The 15,222-nt window shown below is 48.2% G+C and overlaps 1 protein-coding gene across 6 annotated transcripts in view; it reads left to right on the top strand.

Annotated features, from left to right (window-relative positions):
• Positions 1-15,222, top strand: part of LOC141167232 (uncharacterized) — a 632,749-nt gene that overhangs the window by 461,303 nt on the left and 156,224 nt on the right. For all 6 annotated transcript variants that reach the window (XM_073654689.1, XM_073654734.1, XM_073654964.1 and 3 more), the window contains 3 exons: positions 2,217-2,248; positions 4,069-4,132; positions 4,436-4,489. In XM_073654689.1, coding sequence (XP_073510790.1) covers positions 2,217-2,248; positions 4,069-4,132; positions 4,436-4,489 — 150 coding nt within the window. The remainder of the gene's footprint in view (positions 1-2,216; positions 2,249-4,068; positions 4,133-4,435; positions 4,490-15,222) is intronic.

Raw genomic sequence — 15,222 nt, forward strand, 5'->3', positions numbered from 1 at the left:
AAAATCTCCAGAAAAGCTCTGTTTAGAAAAGACATCTTTCTATCCTTGAAAAGCTCAGATAATTGCCTGTTCTTCAGTCCACATTCCATGTCACTCTCAGCTGGTCGTCTCATCTCTGTCTGTCCGTCAATTTCAGCCATTTTTATTTTTAGAGAGTCACAGTTCTGACTGAGCTTTTAAGTCTTTCTGTGAAGGAATTGACTTTTGAATCATCTGATATGGCTTATAACATATATGAAATCTTCTGCGTATTTCATATATTTCATTTCGAGGATGACTCCTTGGCTTTTGGTAAGATTTCTTTTCTGGTTTTACAAATTTAGCTTGATTTATTTTCTTTTCATGATTTTCATGTTTTCTAACAACATCAAGCAAATCAATTCAAATAAAGATCTTTTTGTGACGCAATAACTCGAGATACTGGATTTCCGAATTTGAATTTTTGTAGAAAAGTTGTTATCATTTGTTGTAATTTTCTATTTTTGATGAGAGCTTTGTACAACCTTTCAAATATGGACATGAATGTATATGTACATTCTTTCCTACCAATTCTTAATTTGTGCAGATCATCTATGTTGGGGAAATCCTTTGTGGCTCAATAAATCAAATATTTTAATCTGTCCGAATCATTTTTCCATCCATTAGGAGAGTCCTTTTCACAGGGCATTAAATTTAAATGTCTGGAAAATGTCACAGGAATCCACATTTTAAATAATTGATTCCTCTCCTCATTGGATAAATCAAACTTATCAGCAAACTCTCAAATATCTCTGAATTTCTACAGACATGTATTTTGATATCATATTTTGGCATGATTTAGTATAATTTTAACAAATGTTTCCTCATTTAATTTGAAGTTGGGCCTCGGTAGCTCCTAAGATTTCTGCTATTTTTAGTGGCCCTTGTACGTTAGCTCCTCCTACGTCACTCATGTCTCCGCCCACATCACCTAATATGTCAGTTTCTTGTATGTCAATCATGTCTCCTCCCATGTCAGTTTTTTGTATGTCCGTCTCTTCGTCAGACCCAAGGTCACCTTCAGTTACAGACACGTGTCTTGCTTCTTGCTCAATTTCCACATTACAGTCAGAATCAGTATCACCATTTGACACTATTTCTACACTTTTGTCTTGCTTAGACCTCTTTAACACAAGACGATGAAATACATCTATCAAATGTAGAATATTCCTCAATTTGTGTTTGTCTCTATTTACCAATTTAGAAGTTAACTGTAAATTCTGCAATTCACATTCGCTATATAAATGAAGCCACAAAACATCTAAGTCATTTCCTTTATTAACTTTGAAGTTAATCTTACTTTGTTTAGCAAAAGAAGAAATTATATCCATATTTTGCTTACCTTCAGATTTCTTAGCTTCTGATGATCAGCACGTACTATCCTCAGTTTGTCTGATCTGATCCTTGTAGTTCCTCTGGTGCCTGTCAGTCCATATGTAGAATAGATCAGTCCTCTGTAAGTTCTTTCTGATTCTTGTTACAAGTTAGTGGATTTCCAGGCACGTGAACAACAGCTGTTTAGCTCCTCTCTTCTCTTCTCTCCCCCCTTTGTTCAAGAAGGAAATTCACTTGCAAACACAAAAAATCAGGACTGGCTAAGGCTCGCCAATGTAAAAAAATACTTCTTTCTGTATATTTTTTTCTATTGAGGACTTCTCAAAGTATCAATATCACGATATTCTTATATAAAAAATGTATCAATTTATTCTGGGATTGTCCATTAAAAAGAATTATTGCGATAGTTACATAAAACAATTATATAGTTACAAAGTGATAGTCCAGCACGTGTGTACGGATGACACCATGTGTCCCTTGGGCCTACATCAGCAGCTGGTTTACACACAGACCCTCGTCCTGTGTCCTGTGGAATGGCATGTCTCTAACATGGGCTTTTATAGGCCGGTCATATGGCACCTGTTCTTCTAATAATGGTGCTGAACTAAAAATACACAAATCGCGCATGTCATGTAGAAACAATGGCTGATGCAATCTTATGTATGGTACATAACTCAGAATTAAGAATAAAATGAATGTCCATAATTAATATTTAACAATGATATGTCCTCAACGTGTTTGTTACATCAGTTTTCATGATGTCATGTGGTATCATATATCAGGTGACTGTCAGTATTATAGATAATGTAATACACACAAACAATATAACTGATGCTAAATTGATTTTTTTTGTTGTTTGCTAGAGAGAAAAATAGCTGCAGTAATGCCAACCCTGGTATGTATTGTTATTATATCTTTGTATCAGACATGGATGTTGCAGTTATACAACTAAATTTGGTTTTAGGGATATAATGTTGGCTAAACTGCTTAAGGGGACTATAATAAAACATATTTTGCATAAAATAGAAATCCTACAAATTACTACACAAGCATCATATTCTATAAAAGGCATTGTCCATTGCATTAGGAGTCCTATATGAGACCTCGCAGGAGATGTGTCTGCCAATGCCAGCCGCATTGCCAGCTTAATGTGCGGCCTTGCAGAGATCCACCAGCTTCCTGCGCCACAATAGCTATAGTGGTTGCTGGCTCCTCCATGTCTTATGCTAGCTATGGAGGAGGAAGAGGGCACTGCTTGATGCAGGAGCGAGGAAAGATCAGAAGGATAGTTTTATATTTCACTTGAGGAAAGTGCCTTAGTGGGAGACATTATTACATAAAGGGCTCAGGGTGGGGGCCATTATTACAGGACCATGGCCATTATTAGAGGATGAGGATCAGGACAGGGGACATTAATACAGGACATGGACATTACTAAAGGAAACAGCCAGAATCTGGGATATTATTAAATAAAGGGGCCAGGATGGGGGATATTATTCAATAAAGGGCCCAAGATAGAGTCATTATTACAAGATGGGCCCAGGATGGAAGACATATAGGATGTTTACATTATTACAGGATGTGGGACATTACTACAGGATAGGTGCCAGGACAAAGGGCATTATTGCAGGATAAGGCCCAGGATGGGGAACCTTATTACAGGATGGGTACATTATTACAGGATAGGTGCCAGCTGGGCCGGCTACAGGTTTTCATGGGCCCCGGGTGAAAGAGTCTCAGTGGACCCCTTTAACACATACCACGATTCATGCTGCACCGATATAACAGAGAAATATAGGTATAGTACACAGGGCCCAGGCTGCCCCCTCATCCTTCACATATTCAGACATGCACACGCACACAATACAGAGACATGCACACACACAGTAGGCAGACATGTGTTATGATCTGCAACATGAACTAAGGAAAGATAGGGGAAGGCTGTCCCTACAGTAAGACTAAGCTGAATCCCTACGATGTAGTGGGCTGCCTGTTCCTAGCGAACTAACAGAGAAAGGCACAGAAGCACCTGGCTTACAATTGCTCATTTTGCTTTCTACTCAGCTAATTCTTCTTTACACTAGGTCTATGACATCACGTGATTAGAAACTGACTAGTTGGATCCTACTAACCTCTATGTAGAGGTTAGAACGAGAGGTCAATTTTCCTTGTATGACTCATCAGTCACTGCAAAAGTCTCTGGTGGGGGAGAAGGCAGCAGCTGGGTCAAGACTTGAAAAGGGGGATGATAAATGCAGGGATAAGAGATTTCCTGTTTCTAGTAGAGCAGAGAAAAGATTAGAGTTAGCTAGGTAGAAAGGCAAAATGAGCAATTGTAAGTACACAGTGCTATATAATATGATGATTGCAGGGAGTGCTTCTTTAATCACTTGTTAACCACTAATGTCACTAACCATGGAGCCAGCACAGTAGATCCGTGGTTGGCATTGTTGGTAGCAGTGCTGGGGTCCGGGGTTCAAATCCCATCATGGAAAACATCTGCAAGAGTTTGTATGTTCTCCCCGTTTTTGCATGAGTTTCCTCCCACACTCCAAACAGACACTGATAGGGAATTTAGATTGTGATCCCCAATGGGGACAGTGATGATAATATCTGTAAAGCGCTGTGGAATTATTGGTGCTATATAAGTAATATAAATAGACTTGTTTCTAACTAATGTACATATCAAGTAATTGTTTATATTTTGCATTGCAGGTGAAATATATGATGAAATAGAATTGATATCAAATACATTTCCTGCTGTGCCAGTAAAACCACGGTAACTACTTATTTGCTAGTTAAGGACATTGATATTAGAGAATGATAGCTATTGCTGTGCTCTCTTGTGTAGGAAGAGAGTCTTGTGAAGAAACCTCTTTGTGTTTTATATTTACATCTGTGCAGACACCTTCTTTAGAAATCTTGAATTATTAAAACTATACTTCTATTTTTCTATTTATAGTGTTTCATATCGTAAATAGTCAGGAGCATTATTATCACAGTGTATTAGAGTGGTTTTGATTTACGATTCAAAATGGTTCTCAAATTGACTTCTCTTTACATGGCCTCCTTTAAAATCCAGATTTCAGAATGGCTATGTGGCAAGACTTCTTCAAAGAAATCACAGTGACAGAAGGTAAGTAAAACCTAGTAATTTAAGCTTTTAGCACTCATACTGTATACAGTTTCATAGACAATTGATCACTTTTTTTTTTTACAAACAATAATTCTTACGGTCACCCTCACATTGAGGATTGAAACATGGCTTCATTATAGACTGAAATAGAAAAACAGAGCTGACATTCATTGTATGTGGGAAAAAAGAGCTCTGAGTGGACAGGTAATTGAAGTGGGTTATCTGATGGAGATTAGACAGTCTGTACAAGAGGCTGAGAGGTGAGACTTTTATCCCTTGTGTGGATTACTCTTTCTTCAAAAGCAATACCGTGCAATGATGTCAGACGCTCTGGCACCAGATAGTAGTTCTAAATATTGGATTTTTTGTGACAGTTGTAGGTTCTATAGTTATGGGAGACATATTTTTGGCATTGTGGCCCATGGGGAAACATATGTTTGCATTGCAGTGCAGCTGACGATCAGCCCCAAATTAGTAACAACCAGATGTATTGGAATATGTATGCCATGTTTCACATCTATTGAAAGCTTAAATCATCATTTTAAACATGACATTAGTATCTCCTACCAGGAACTTCCAGGGGGTTAGATATCGTTAAGATTGGAAATCTCTAAATTTTTGAGACCTGAGAGGCATTGCATTGATCAGCCCTCATCTGAGTTTGTCAAGGAGAGGTACAGTATGTGCCCATGACTCTTATGCGATAAAAGCATATTCTCAATTATTTCTGACTCACCCCCTGGCCCCCACTCACCCCCTGGGCCGTGGGGCACTCGGAACCGGGCTTCAGGGCAATGCTGGGAGTAGTAGTGGCGACCCGGTTCTGTGGCTCAGGGTGGTCAGACCAGTGGTAGTCTGCTATGTGCTGTAGGTAATGTCCGACTACGCCACCCGTGGATTGCGGTCAGGGCTAACCGCCGCTGCAGTGCAGACTGCTGGGGCTGATATAGATGTGCAGCACTGAATAGTTCAACTCCCCATGGGAGGAGTATGGCCCCAGGGCAGTATATATTATGGATGATGGAGGGGATGATTCCGACCGCGATAGCCAGGAAACGGAGGCCTCTTAAACAGTTCAGGGTCTTTATTAGAACAGGTAATATGACCCAGAAACAGGCCTGGCTAGGAGGGGGCCTGGATGTCTGAGAACAAGTGGGAAGCTGGCCCTGGTCAAAGTGATGGTGTAGGCCTACCGTGCTCTCTGTGCTCCTTCTGGCTATTTCCCTCCTTGTAGTGTAACAGCCCACGTTCCTGAGCTCACCGTGTCCTCTCGCCCGTATGGCTTGCAACTTGGGTCCCTTTCTACTCCCGGCCTGGTACGGCTTTGCTGGTCCCTTCTGCTGTGGCGGAGCCTCCGGGCTTCTTAGGCCAAGGAACATACAGTCCCCTGCGGACTGGTTATCTGCTGTAGGACCTGGAATCCTCCCAGCCTCAGACACCAAAGTCTGGTAGATTAGTTTCTTTATCTGCCAGGACAGGCTCACTTCGCCTTTGTCCCTGGCTCGTGGCTCTCCTACTGCCACACGTCCTCTTAGGCTGCAACACAACTGTCTGTCCCTGCTCTGGGACACCTCTCAATCCAGAGACAGGTTGTCTAGTTCTCCCTAACCCTGCCCCCAGCTCCAGCTTTTATATGGGCAGCCTGCTTCCCCTACTAGTCTGGGACAGGAGGTGCTGCATGCGAATGGTCCTTGACTAGAGATCCTCCCCCTTGCTCTCAGACACAGCTTTATTATATTTGTGGCATCCAGGCCAGGGTAACACATTCCCCCCTAGTAAAATTTAGTACTCCGGGACTAAACAAAAAACAAGAATGTTATGCATGACCATAAAACATTAGTAGACAAACGACGCACAGGTTGAGTTCTTAAGGTCACAGTGTGGTATGTGACCGGTGTCCATATCACCAACACAACGGGGAGCCTTAACCAGGTGGGGGTCTGTCCTAGCCCCAAGTCCTTTACAGTCTTAGTTCATTCCTTGGTCAGGCTCCGAACGCAGTCCATACCAAGTCCCGGTTATTAAAAGTTCATAACCTTTGAGTCCGTACGGTAACTGTAAGAAACTGAAATACACAATTACTAATCATGCATGTAACTTTGCAAACATTTCAACACTTGGCAACAGGGTTATTTACAGTTTTAGTGCACCCTATATTCTCCAGCGAGCGGGTATCTGCCCCTTTGTGCTCCTGGTTGATCTCCTTAACCCACTGTCTGGTGGTGGACCGACCTGGCTTTCCCCACTAGATTTAGGGGTACAGCTACCAGCTGGGTGTACAGGTAGGGCAGGCTGCTGTCTGTGGGTCCTTTAGCTCACCACAGGCATGGCAGGCTCACTGTCAGCAGAGGGTTGACTCTCCTGGGCTGCTGGTACCGGCTCTTCTGCCTCTGGAACTGCTTGCTTTTCTTCACCTTCCGGCTCTGGTGTAGGTTGTTGCTGAGCCGGTTGCAGGAAATGCAGGACGGGAACCACTATGGCATCGTTTATGTGAGTCCAGGACTAAGGGAACTCTCCGAGAACGGTGCTGATCATTTCTTCCTTGTCCTCTGCGGGCTCAAGGTCACTTTGATCCTCTTCTGCACTACGGAGTTGCTCGGGGCACCTTTTTAGGTGGTCTCTGGAGACGGTACTAGTGGTTTCTCCTCCATCCTTGGTGATCACGCACACCTTCGAGTTGTCGTGAGCAGACTGCAGTACGGTGTAGGGTTCCCTTTCCCACTGGTCGTCCAACTTATGTAGCCTTCTCTTTCGCTTCAGGACCTGCTCACCAGGTTCTAGGGGATCAGCAGGGGCGTGTTGGTTGAAGAGTCTTTCTTGCCTTTCTCTCACCTGGGCCAGGCTCTTCTCCACACTCTCCTGTACCTTCTTGTACTGCAGTCGCCTTCCCGTATCCCAGTCCGCATCCGGGGAGGTGTCCTCAGGTGTTAGGACTCCCATCTCCAGGTCTATGGGCAGCTTACCTGGTCTAGCTCGCATCAGGTAAGCCGGGGTGCAGTTTGTAGCATTCACCGGGATATGGTTGCATAAGTCTATCAGGTCCGGCAGTTTTTCTGGCCACAGGCTGCGTTCCTCCAGGGGCAACGTCTTCAGGAGATCAATGACTATATTGTTCATTTTCTCACACATCCGGTTGGTTTGTGGGTGGTAAGGCGTTGTCCGAATCTTCTTACAGCCATAGAGGTTGCAGAACTCTTGGAAGATTTCGGCCTCGAACGCTGGACCCTGGTCTGTCAGGACCTGTTCCGGATACCCGTGTGGATGGCAGAAGTATTGCTGGAAGGCTCTGGCCGCCGTTTGGGCTGTCAAGTCTTTTACCGGGACCACCACTAGAAAACGGGAATAGTGGCCCACGATTGTCAGGGCGTAGATGTATTGTAGCACCCTGAGGATTCGGCTGCTACAGGGGTATTGCACCTCAATCCAGAGGTGTGGTATTCCACTCCCGGGTAAGGATGGAGTGTGGAACTGAGCTCAGTCAGCTGCATGCACTACACACATCCCATTTCCGGAGGGCAGACCAACGGTACTCCCACTTAGAAATGTGCAGGTACGACCGAGTCTGTCCTTGGCTGGAGTGGGAGGGGGGTGGTACATCCCAGTAGTGTAGGGGCAGATAGGGGGAGCAGCCTGGGTAAAGTTAGGAGCTCATTGGGTGCTGGTCACCTGAGCTCACACATAGAGGGAGTATATAAGGTGGGCACCATCTAAGATCAGGGTCAGTCTGTCAGTCTGTGAGAAGTCAGTCAGTCAGTAAGTCTTTGCAGAGGAGTCTTTTGCAGAAGGCTGGTCAGTCTGTCAGTCTTTTGCAGAGCAGTGGAGGAAAGCAGAGGAGCAGAGCAGCCCCAAGGCCAAGAGAGAGAGAGGAGAAAGAAAGACCCAGAGGGGGAGAAAGAAGGAACTCTGAGAGCCCAAACTAAATCAAAGGGTGAAGAGTTGGCAACAGGGTACCGGATCCCAAGCTGGCAGAGGCTACAGCACACCTTAGCCAGAGACCGGAGGTCGTGGGCAGGATCTGCCACGACCACCCACTAAATCCACCCGGAAGGCAGACCACGAATAGGGTCAGGGAACCCAGAGACAAGGGTTTACCACCAAGAGGCCCGAGGGAGCCGGACTTAGGTGGATCCCTGGTGGGGAAGGCCAGAGACGAGGACAGGACAGAAAGGGAGCTCAGAACCACGCTCCAGAACTACTTGGGGGTTGGCCGGGTCCAGGACCTGGTGGACGCAGCACGGCTCGGGTGGTCACTCAAGGCCGGAGTGACCGGTTCAAGAACAGCAGTAAGTAAACAAACCCTGAACTGCACAGCCCGACTCTGACTCTCATTTCCATCCTCACTGCACCTCCACAACCACCATCCTCTGCACCTGACCCCCTGAGGCTATACCCCTCCCGTTGGGGGTTATTCTACCTGGGCTGCACAAACACCATCAGCCTCAGCGGACCCTGCTGCAGCGGCGGCCGTAGTGACCGCAATTCAACGGGTGGCGTAGTCGACATAAAGAACTTTAGTAACATCAGTAAGGACTGCCACACACTGAGCTTGACACCCTGGGCACGGACCGGGTCACAGCCACTCGGAGACTACAACCCCCATCTGATCCGGCTCCGGGTATCCACAACAACACTGGCCCAGGGGGCGCGTCAGTATCCTGACCGGCTTGGAGCCAATTTGACATGGTCCAGAGCTACCAGCTCAAGAGGCTGCTGGGTGACGATGGGCTTCAAGGGTGTCTTCTGGCTGGTGCAGTCTTTTCTCCTTAAGTTACAAGGGCCACAGTCCCTGCACCACTTCTCTACAGCCCCTCTCATGCCGACCCAAAAGAACCGTCCTCTTAGCAGGAACTCCAGTTTCTTCCAACCATAGCTGCATCCCGCCTTGGGACCATGACCCGCCAGGTCAGCTCGTGTGTCCGGTGGTTGACAAGTCATCTGCACATCTTGCCTTCATAGAGGAACAGCTTGTTCTTCTCTTTCCATAGCTGCTTGGCTTCCTCTGGAGCATCCGGATCTAAGCGGGCGTCTTCCTGGGTCAGCAGATCTTTCACCAGGCGGATTGCAGGGTCACTATCTTGGGTCTCGGCCCAGCTGTGGTGAGGTAGGGAATTGATCATAACGGTTGTTAAATCTTCCTCCTTCACGCTGTGGGAGTATTGAATGGCTCCATACCGGTGAAACGCGGGGAGTTCTACCTCCTCCAGCTCTTCTGGGTCTTCGTCACCTTCGGGTAAGTGAGGCATTCTCGATAGGGCATTAGCATTGGCATTGGTTTTGCCTGCCCGGTACTTGATCACGAAGTCTTAACTGGAGAGACGGGCCATCCACCGCTGTTCCAGGGCACCAAGTCTTGCACTGTCTAGGTGTGTTAACGGGTTGTTGTCCGTGTACACAGTGAACTTTGCGGAGGCCAGGCAATGCTTGAAGCGTTCCGTTACGGCCCACACCACCACCAAGAATTCTAGCTTGAAGGAGCTGTAATTCTCCGGGTTCCTCTCGGTGGGCCTCAGCTTCCGGCTGGCTTACGCGATCACCCTTTTTCTGCCCTGTTGGTTTTGTGACAGTACGGCTCCCAGTCCCACGTTACTGGCGTCTGTGTGGAGAATAAAAGGCTGGCCATAATCAGGGTAGGCCATGATCTCATCCCCTGTGAGGGCCATCTTCAACTGGCGGAAGGACTCCTCTTCCGGTTTATCCCACTTGAAGGGTGGCTTTTGGCTTCTGGACTTAGACTGTCCTATCAGGAGGTCCTGCATAGGAGCTGCCATCTTAGTGAACCCGGGGATGAACCTTCGGTAATAGCCTACCAACCCGAGGAATTGCCTCACTTCCTTGATGTTCGAAGGGCTTGGCCAGCTCTTGATTGCCGTGACCTTGTCATGGTCGGGGGCTACTCCTTCCGCACTTACAACGTGCCCTAGGTACTGGACCTTTGGTTTCAACAGGTGACACTTTGATGGTTTCACCTTCAAGCCATAGCCTGCCAGGGCTTCGAACACCTCGGCCAGATGCTTTAGATGGTCCTCGTAAGTCTTCGAATAGACGATCACGTCGTCCAGGTAAAGGAGGACCGTCTTGAAGTTTCGGTGCCCTAGACAGCATTCCATCAGTCATTGGAAGGTCCCTGGTGCGTTGCAGAGCCCGAAGGGCATACAGTTGAACTCGCTCAGTCCCATTGGGGTGGTGAAGGCGGTCTTCTCCTTGTCAGCCTCTGCCACAGGAACCTGCCAGTACCCGCTAGTAAGGTCCAAAGTAGAAAAGAAGTTAGCTGATTTTAGTGCGGCTAAAGACTCCTCTATTCTAGGCAGCGGATATGCGTCTTTGTGGGTGATACGGTTGATTTGTCTATAGTCCACGCACATTCTCATGGTGCCGTCTTTCTTTTTTACCAGAACCAAGGGGGCTGCCCAGGGGCTACAGCTATCTCTAATGACCCCAGCTTCTTTCATTTCCCTCAGAATACCCTTGGAGTTCTGATAATGTGCAGGGGGTACAGGCCTGTGTCTCTCTTTTATTGGTGGGTGGCTCCCCGTGGGGATATGGTGTTCTATCCCTTTTACTCTGCCGAAGTCTAGCGGGTGCTTTCTAAAAATTCTCTCGTACTCCTGGACCACCCGGTAGACTCCTTGTTTCTGGTGCAGGGGAGTGGAGTCAGCACCCACATGGAGTTTCTGGCACCAGTCCTCCTTTTGTTTCTGGGTGCCATTAGCCTCCGCCTGTGGAGATGGAGACAAAGGCTCCACGGCCCTGATAGCTTTGTGTTCGACAGCAAACAATTTGGCAAGTGTAGCGTACCTGGGTAAGTGTACCTCCCTCTCCCCAATGTTGAGAATGCGAACGGGCACCCTCCCATGACGGACATCAACCACCCCCCGGGCTGTCAAAATGGTGGGCCTGCTGTCTGAGTACACGGGTTCTACCATGGCTTGGTAGTCTCTACCTCTCAACCCGATTTCAGTCCAACACCAGATCATCATTTCACTTTTGGGAGGCATGGAAATGGGGAATGGGTCACTCAGTCTTACGCTACCGATCTCACCACCAGACAGTTCTACCTGCTGCCGTCTCATCAGGGCTTTTATCTCCTTGTTGAGGACTCTGTTGGCTGGAACTAGCATTCACCGCCACCTGTTGTAGAATTACTATTACCTCTGAAAGACAATTTTCAATCACGGTAGTACCCACAGTTATTTTAGGGTGACTTTCACGACGGTCAATGTCCACAATAATTACTCCCTGTGCCGGTGTCACGCTGTCTCTGTGTACTGGAGGTAGGGGGCCTAAGCTGACCCTGAGCTGGGGCCCTGACTAATCCCTCTACCTGGAGGTACTGTTAAAGGTACAGAGGTCCAGGCCGCCAGCGTAACCCCTACCTCCTGAGGATCCCTGCACCTAAGTAATCTAGTCCTGAGAAGGACCCCGATCACAACAAAAGGGGACAGGTAATAATATGCCACCACTCAGTACTTAGACGAACGAGACAGTATAAGGGTAAAACCAAAACCACCTTGCATACAAAAACTACACAACTACAACAGAGGGAACACCAACGGGAAAGGAGATAAATGATAAAGCGAGGAAGGGAAAAATCACTCCAAATACACTTATCTCTGAAACTCCAAATACCACGATCCGCTCTGTTAGTCTGCATGACAGAGCAGCAGACATATGAAGGAATCTCACTACTGCAGAATTGATTGCAGCTGGGCGAGGCTGGACCTTATCTAGCACAGAGAGAGAGAGAGTTAACTCCCTCACTGCCGAAAAGCACAAAGCACCAAAAACTCAGCTGCGAGAAGTCAGGCTGTGCAATCGTGACGATCTTCGTGGCGACACAACCATGACAGTCGGTAGTTCAACTTTACCAATTTTAATGGTCATCTCCTTGAACCCCATCTGCGGCACGGGCAAGCCATTACTGGCGATGATGCTCAAGTCACTGTCTGGATACTGTGTTATATCAGCATCAGTCCAATACTGCTTAAAAAGTACATAAGGGATAGTAGTTATTTGCGACCCGGTATCCAGCAAGGAGCTCATGGGGATACCGTCCAGCACCACGGGTAAAACCGAGCGTCCCCCAACGTACTTATTACGCAATTTATAAGGGCCTGGTGATCTTATGCCTGGGGGTTTGCCCTCTGCCCCAGGTTGGACCCGTTTAAATTACAGTACCTGGAAATGTGTCCGGGCTGGTTGCATCGACTGCCAAAGGGCTGTCCATCCTCTGCGTAGCGGTCTGTGGGCCTCCCTCGGAATGACGGGATCCTCCTCTGTCGACGCCACGGGACATCCTCCGGACTTGAGGCCAACTCGATGGGTCTTGACGGGTCCACTTGCAACGCCTGGGCGGTCCTGGTCAACGCCGCGACGCTCCTGGTCAGCTCCTGGACTTGGTGGTGCAGATCTTTCGATGGGGCTTGGTTCAGGGCCTGTGCATTGGCCCCCACAGAGTCCATAGAGGAGGGCGCCGCCTCCTGGTGGTAGGTGAGAGCTGGGCGCCGGGGGTTTATAGCGCCACTTGCTGCGGGTTCACGGAGCACCCTTATGGCCCTGTCCTTGAATTGGGCAAAGGTCAGGTCACGGTTCTGAAAGAACATGAGGCTCAGCTGGGTCCTGTGGGCGCTAGACAGCAGACCTTCTATGAACTGTTCTGTTAGTAGCTTATCCGTATCCTGCACGCTACCAGGGTCAGCTTGTTTGATGGCTCTCAAGGCTTCCTGCAAATTTAGGGCATTTTACAGTTCTTTTCTCCTCAGCGGGCCATGACTTTACCTCCCGCTGAGCTGCGCCAGTTAACTGCCCTGTCAGTATGCTAATCTTTTGTTCCTCTGTCAGGGGGTAAACTTGGAACAAACTGTACAGCCTTTCCTTAAAGTCAGTTAGGGCATGGGGCTCCCCTGAATGCTTAGGCAGCCAGGCCGCTCCAGGGATGTAGGGCAGGGAAAATGGCATCACCGCTGCTGCAGCTGTGCTGGTGGTAGTGGGCGCCTCCGTGTCCGACATCTTCCTCCCCCCTAGTTAAGCGTGGCCTACCTTCCGACGATCCTCTTCTGTAGGCCGCGGCTCCGCTGGTGCTGCTCCGGACGAGGACCTTGCGTCGCGTCCTGGTGACGTCAGCGTCGCTCTCTCTCCCTTCCAGGACCTTGCGCAGCGTCGGTGCGTGGGACGGAGCTTTGGATCTCGCGCGGTTTGGACGTCCACGCCCCTCTTCTTCCCGCGCGGCGTCCTGAAGATGGCGTCCGATGGCGGGAAAACGGCTGAAGATGGCGGGAACCGACGGAAGATGCCAGGAGATGGCTGAAAATGGCGGGAAACGGCTCCAGATGGCGGGAAACCCCTTCTTCAGGTACGTGTACAGTCTTTTTCAGGCACGCAATACCCGTTTGTGGCGGGTTGGTTACAATCCTGCCAACTACGCCAAAGCTGACTCACCCCCTGGGCCGTGGGGCACTCGGAACCGGGCTTCAGGGCAATGCTGGGAGTAGTAGTGGCGACCCGGTTCTGTGGCTCAGGGTGGTCAGACCAGTGGTAGTCTGCTATGTGCTGTACGTAATGTCCGACTACGCCACCCGTGGATTGCGGTCAGGGCTAACCGCCGCTGCAGTGCAGACCGCTGGGGCTGATATAGATGTGCAGCACTGAATAGTTCAACTCCCCATGGGAGGAGTATGGCCCCAGGGCAGTATATATTATGGATGATGGAGGGGATGATTCCGACCGCGATAGCCAGGAAATGGAGGCCTCTTAAACAGTTCAGGGTCTTTATTAGAACAGGTAATATGACCCAGAAACTGGCCCGGCTAGGAGGGGGCCTGGATGTCTGAGAAAAAGTGGGAAGCAGGCCAAGGTGATGGTGTAGGCCTACCGTGCTCTCTGTGCTCCTTCTGGCTATTTCCCTCCTTGTAGTGTAACAGCCCACGTTCCTGAGCTCACCGTGTCCTCTCGCCCGTATGGCTTGCAACTTGGGTCCCTTTCTACTCCCGGTCTGGTACGGCTTTGCTGGTCCCTTCTGCTGTGGCGGAGCCTCCGGGCTTCTTAGGCCAAGGAACAAGGTTGGCGGACTGGTTATCTGCTGTAGGACCTGGAATCCTCCCAGCCTCAGACACCAAAGTCTGGTAGATTAGTTTCTTTATCTGCCAGGACAGGCTCCCTTCGCCTTTGTCCCTGGCTCGTGGCTCTCCTACTGCCACACGTCCTCTTAGGCTGCAACACAATTGTCTGTCCCTGCTCTGGGACACTTCTCAATCCAGAGACAGGTTGTCCAGTTCTCCCTAACCCTGCCCCCAGCTCCAGCTTTTATAGGGGTAGCCTGCTCCCCCTACTGGTCTGGGACAGGAGGTGCTGCATGCTAATGGTCCTTGACTAGAGAACCTCCCCCTTGCTCTCAGACACAGCTTTATTATATGTGTGGCATCCAGGCCAGGGTGACACATTTCCATTGTTCAGTGCTGGGAGATAAAGCTTGCTGTAGGATTGAACTATTTCGAAATGGAAAGCTCCCCTCTATAAAGAACTGTGCTGTTCCTGCGATAACAAATCTAGTAATTTTCTTTTGTTTATCCATTTTATTTCATTTTATGTTTGTATATACCGTATTTTGTCCCCTTTTGTAGTATCTTTTGTATATTTTTATAAGCACTGCCTACTTTTCAGATTAAATATATAAAATGTAATAGTTTTGTTCCTCCTGCACTGTAAACCGCCTCCCTGAAGCCTCGTGAAGCCAACAC

The sequence above is a fragment of the Phyllobates terribilis genome, unplaced genomic scaffold (assembly GCF_046119375.1).
Source record: "Phyllobates terribilis strain yellow unplaced genomic scaffold, ASM4611937v1 Scaffold_1__5_contigs__length_1240528914, whole genome shotgun sequence".
Classification (NCBI taxonomy): Eukaryota; Metazoa; Chordata; class Amphibia; order Anura; family Dendrobatidae; genus Phyllobates; species Phyllobates terribilis.